The sequence below is a fragment of the Manihot esculenta genome, chromosome 5, assembly GCF_001659605.2.
Source record: "Manihot esculenta cultivar AM560-2 chromosome 5, M.esculenta_v8, whole genome shotgun sequence".
Classification (NCBI taxonomy): Eukaryota; Viridiplantae; Streptophyta; class Magnoliopsida; order Malpighiales; family Euphorbiaceae; genus Manihot; species Manihot esculenta.
In genome coordinates, this window is record NC_035165.2 from 16,693,095 (window position 1) to 16,698,378 (window position 5,284).

The 5,284-nt window shown below is 48.0% G+C and overlaps 1 protein-coding gene across 1 annotated transcript; it reads right to left on the reverse strand.

Moving 5' to 3' along the window:
- Positions 1-2,837: 2,837 nt before the first annotated feature.
- LOC122723690 (myosin-4-like) lies at positions 2,838-5,043 on the reverse strand. Its single transcript, XM_043956787.1, has 2 exons — positions 4,165-5,043; positions 2,838-4,094 (listed from the first exon to the last, which is right to left on the reverse strand). Exons 1-2 carry the CDS (start codon positions 5,041-5,043, stop codon positions 2,838-2,840), a joined length of 2,136 nt encoding a protein of 711 aa, XP_043812722.1.
- Positions 5,044-5,284: the final 241 nt, after the last annotated feature.

A 5,284-nucleotide genomic window follows, 5' to 3' on the forward strand; every position in this document is an offset into this window, starting at 1 on the left:
ATTCAGCTGGAAGTTGTATGTTGATGGAGCATCAGGCGCTGAGGGCAGCGGTGCTGGAATAATGCTTAAGGGGCCGGAGGGCTTTAAAGTGTGTTATGCCTTGCGGCTAGAATTCAAAGCTTCTAATAACGTGGCCGAGTATGAAGCCCTGGTGAATGGGATGTTGGTAGCTTCGGAAATAGGGGTAACCGACCTCGAAGTAAATAGTGATTCACAGCTGGTAATCAATCAAGTGATGGGAGTGTATCAGGCCAGGGACCCCATCATGCAAAGCTACCTTGATAAGGTAAAAACTTTAGAAGCCGAGTTCACAAGTCGAGGAATCAACATCAGGTTTCAAAGAATACCTCGAGAAGAAAACGAGGAGGCAGACCTGCTGAGTCGGTTGTCTAAAGAGGAGCTAGAGCAGCTCCCTGATGAAGTGTACATACAGCATGTCCATACCCCTGCATTTGAAAAGACAAACACGGTACTGCAGGTGGAACAGAGCTCAAACTGGATGACCCCGTATCTAAAGTACCTGGAGAAGGGCGAGCTCCCCGAGGATAAAGACGAAGCCAGAAAGATAGCTGCTCGAGCGGCCAACTACCAAGTAATAAGGGGAACCTTGTATAGAAAAGGAAAGTCCAGCCCATGGCTCCGATGTGTGAGTCCGGAAGAAGCCACAAAGGTAATGGAAGAGATTCATAGAGGTCTATGCGGAGCTCACGAGGGAGCAGGGACGTTAGCCAGCAAAATATTCAGGCAGGGATATTATTGGCCCACGGTCAAAAAAGAAGCAGAAGAGTTTGTTCGGAGATGTGACGTATGTCAAAGATTCGCTAATGCCATCAGGACCCCTGCCACTCCTCAGGCAAGCATATCCAGTCCGTGGCCTTTCTCACAATGGGGAATCGATATCCTGGGACCCTTCCCCAAGACTACGGGGCAAAGAAAATTTGTAGTGGTGGCCGTGGAATACTTCTCTAAATGGCCAGAAGCAGAAGCTATAGCCACCATCTCAGCTCGTAAAATGATAGATTTCGTATGGGGGCATATCGTTTGTAGATTTGGCATACCCAGAGTGCTTATCTCAGACAATGGTAGACAATTTGACTGCAACACTTTCAAAGCCTTCACGACGAACATGGGAATATGGCATAAGTTTTCCTCCGTAGCTCATCCCCAGACCAATGGTCAAACAGAAGTTACCAACAGAGCTATCCTCCAAGGGTTGAAGAAGCGGTTAGATGGTGCAAAGGAGAATTGGGCAGAAGAACTCAATAGCATCCTATGGGCACTCCGGACCACTCCCAGAGCGCCCACAAAGGAAACTCCATTTGCACTTGCTTATGGCACAGAGGCCGTAGTCCCAGTCGAGTTGCGGATTCCCACTCATCGAGTCCAATTCGTTAGTGAGGACACTAATGGGGACAAATTGAGAAGCAACCTGGATGCTCTGGAAGAAGTGAGGGAAGAAGCTCAAATCCGAACTGCTGCCTATCAACAACGAGCAGCGAGGTATTATAATCAAAAGGTCAGAGAAAGAAGCTTGAAGGTAGGCGACCTGACCTTAAGAAACCTAGAAGCTACAGGGAAAAGAGCAGCTGCAGGAAAATTAGCGCCAACCTGGGAAGGACCTTTCAGAGTGACGAAAGTGGTCAAGCCAGGAGTATACCGAATAGAAGATACGCAAGGAAATCCTGAACCCCACGCTTGGAACATCAAGCATCTAAAAAGGTACTTCCCTTGAAATATTTGTAAGAAAAGCATTGTATTTCGATAAAAATGAGCAAAATTGTTTATACAATGTGATTATCTTTATGAATAATATTTTCCCACAAAAAGATTTTCCCACAAAAAGACCGGGATCCCCAAGATCTCCCGGGTAACCAAACAAGACCGGGATCCCCAAGATCTCCCGGGTAACCAAACAAGACCGGGATCCCCAAGATCTCCCGGATAAAATAAAAAAGACCGGGATCCCCAAGATCTCCCGGGTAACCAAACAAGACCGGGATCCCCAAGATCTCCCGGGTAACCAAACAAGACCGGGATCCCCAAGATCTCCCGGGTAACCAAACAAGACCGGGATCCCCAAGATCTCCCGGATAAAATAAAAAAGACCAGGATCCTCAGGATCACCCCGGAGCAAAAAACAAACAGGATCTCGTAAGATCTCCTGAAAATAATGGTCGGTGAAGGATTTAAGAGCCTCCCGAAAAATGAAAATTTCCCCTATCATACGCAGGGACAAATTCGTAAAAAGCGGGTTCCGACCTGAAAAAGCTCGGGGCATAATATTGTCGACCTCGCAGAAGATACGGTTCCGACCTCACAAAAAAGGAGAACCCTAAAAAAAAAAAAAAAAAAAAAAAAAAAAAAAAAAAAAAAAAAAAAAAAAAAAAAAAAAAAAAAAAAAAATCAAGAAACAAATTAGGTTCCGACCTCGAGGAAAAGCTCGGGGCACCCCAGCCAGTAAACATGTTCCGACCTCATAAAGAGGCAGAGGGCACGACGGCTAAAGAGTGCCGAACCCAAAATGCATACTAACGATTAAAAATTTAGCCAAGATAAAAGGCAGGGCTCCCAGCTCGGATAAACATATATCCTCAAAAACCCAAAGGCATGAAGGCCAAGGAAAAAACCAAAATTCTCTAGAAACTTAACCGTCTAAGGCATAAATAAAGAAGAAGAAGGCTACATCCGAAGCCCAAGTCAGTTTACCAAAGTACAAGATTTGATCACACTATTAGCTAAAAGCTAAAGGTCAATACAGCACTTATAAGAATACATTACAAGGCATATGAAAAACCATGACAGTTCAAAAAATTGATATTTTATTAAATCATTACAATTCACCTCTCAGGCGAAGTAGGAGGATAGATAGTCCTTAAAGGACTTACATCAGTTAAAACTCCCTCGCCCACACTATCCCTATTTGCAGTAACATCTGCAGGAAGCTCAGTATCCCTTGGATCAGAGCTCTCAACATCAGCAGCAGGAGCAATTTCCGATCCAAGGTTGGGGTTCTCCTCCTCAGCAACAGGGTCGTCATCCTTCGACCCAAGGACTTCCACGTCCTCTTCTTCCAGCTCGGCGTCATCCGAGGAAGACACAGTTGACCGGCCACCAACACGGCAATCTCCCCGGGGCATAGGTAAATCATCCTCTCCATACATTACTGGCTCGCCATCTGAATCTACTTCACGCTTACGAAGCTCTGACAACGGGGTATCAGGAGCCCACCTAGCTTCTCTTAAACCACGATTATAGCCGGTTGAGTAAAAACGAAGGGCTTCATTAACAATAGCCCTCTTCATTTCACCAGAAGCTAAATATTTACCAAGATGCGCTTCACAGGCCTCAGCTACAAACTCCTTAAACTCAGAAGAGTCCTTGTAGTCCTGAACAGCCGACTCACCGGCCTGAACGATTTTCTCCTTCAGCTCGTCAGACTCCTGATACTCCGCTATGCATTGCTCGCGTACCAGCTGAGCTTTACATTCCAACGCCCTGACTTCCTGGTTAAGTTGATCATGACGAAGTTTGAATTCTTCAGCCAAAGAAGTCAGATCTCTGATACGGTCAGAACTTGCACTCAACTCCTGCTCGAGGACCTGCACCCGAGCTAGGGCCGCCTCTTTCTGAGTTCTCTCCTCCTTCATATGAGCTTGAAGTCCATCAAAATCTGCCTTTAAGGCATCATACTGGCGCTGGACCTCCGCTTTTTGGCCCAAAGCCTCATTCCTCTCTTGAAGAGCATTCGCCATAGAGGATAGTTGCTCCGAAACTCCCTTGCAGCGAGCCTCCAAGGCCGTTGCCCTCTCATCAGACTCTTGGAGAACTTTGCGAGTCCGAGACAGCTCATCTTCTAAAGACGAGGTGTGCTTCGCTGTCTCAGCTGTTTCCTCCTCAGCCCTTTTAAGGGCCTCCAATGCAGAGTTCAATTCCGCCTGGAGGGTCTGGATTTGTTCTCGAGCAGCAGCCAGATTCCCCCTCGCATCATTAGTTGCAGATATATTCTCCTCTCTACGCGCTTCCTCAATCCGGCGGTCTACAGACTCCCGGAAGGAATGATCACGGATATCCACCTCCGTGACAAGACCCGTCACCTGGCACAGGAGAACAACAGTCAAGAAAACAAAACAGAACAAACTGAAAAGACAGGGAAAAATGACTTACCATCAGTAGCATCTCCCTGATTGTGTTCCCGAGCTCTTCACGAGAACGAGATCGGAGAGATACCTGTTCCTCAGTAGAACTGGCTAAGAGACCAGTCAGGGCAAGAAGACGGGGATCCGAAGCTTGTGTAACCCCGCCGAACATCTGCATTCTGAGCAGGTCAGCAACAGCACTGGCTGGAGACTCAGAGGTAATGTCCGACGCTTTCAAAGCGTTGCCAGAGGAAGGTAACGGAAGCTCGGCAGCAGCACTTTTTCCTTTCCCAATGGGAGGAAGAGCCATGGAAGACCCTGTAGTAGCCCTGGATTTCTTCCTAGCTGGAGATGGGACAGACGTTCTCGGAGGAGCTGGGCGCTTGTCCCCGGTCTTTGCTGGAACGACCCCAGAACCCTCAGGTTCAGTCCTCACAGGGGCAGGGGCATCTTGGGTGAGATCCTCTGGAGTTCGGTCCTCAATAAGGACGATCTCCAGTCCTGTCCCGGAATCCTCCTTGTCTTTACCCCCAGATACCTTCTCAGGAGAGTGGGCAGTACCCCGCTCCACCTGCTCAACAACAGAAGTCTGCTCCGTGATAACCAAGGAAGCCTCTATCACGGCCTCTGAGGAGGCTGGAGCAGACCCAGACCCTTCGGCAGACTCCAAAGGCGAGCTCGGTCCGCCACGGCCAGATGGCCTGGATGACTTGGAGCTGCGAGAGCTCGGCTTTGCAGCTTGAGAGGGAACTTTGGCTGGAGATCGGCTAACCTTCTTGGAGGAAGTAGCTTGAACCACTTCCGCAGCAGCTTCAGATACTGAACGACCAGCTGAAAAGGCGTCGACGATTGCATGAATATTGTCCCGAGATAGGACAAAGTTCTTGGGAAACTTGACCTCGTCCATTTTTACTTCCGAAGCTGCGAAAATGCGAAATCATGAAAGTTAGCATACATCCTGATATTACAAGCAAAGGAGAAACCAAATAACTGGGCAGAGTGCTATACCCATGGACCGGACGTCCCTACGATTAGACACGTACAAACACTTCTCGACGTCATACTTCCGATCAACGGAAGTCAGCCGGAGCAACCCTACTTGCTCAATAATACTCAACTCGGGTAGGTCGTTGCAACCCGGATAGATC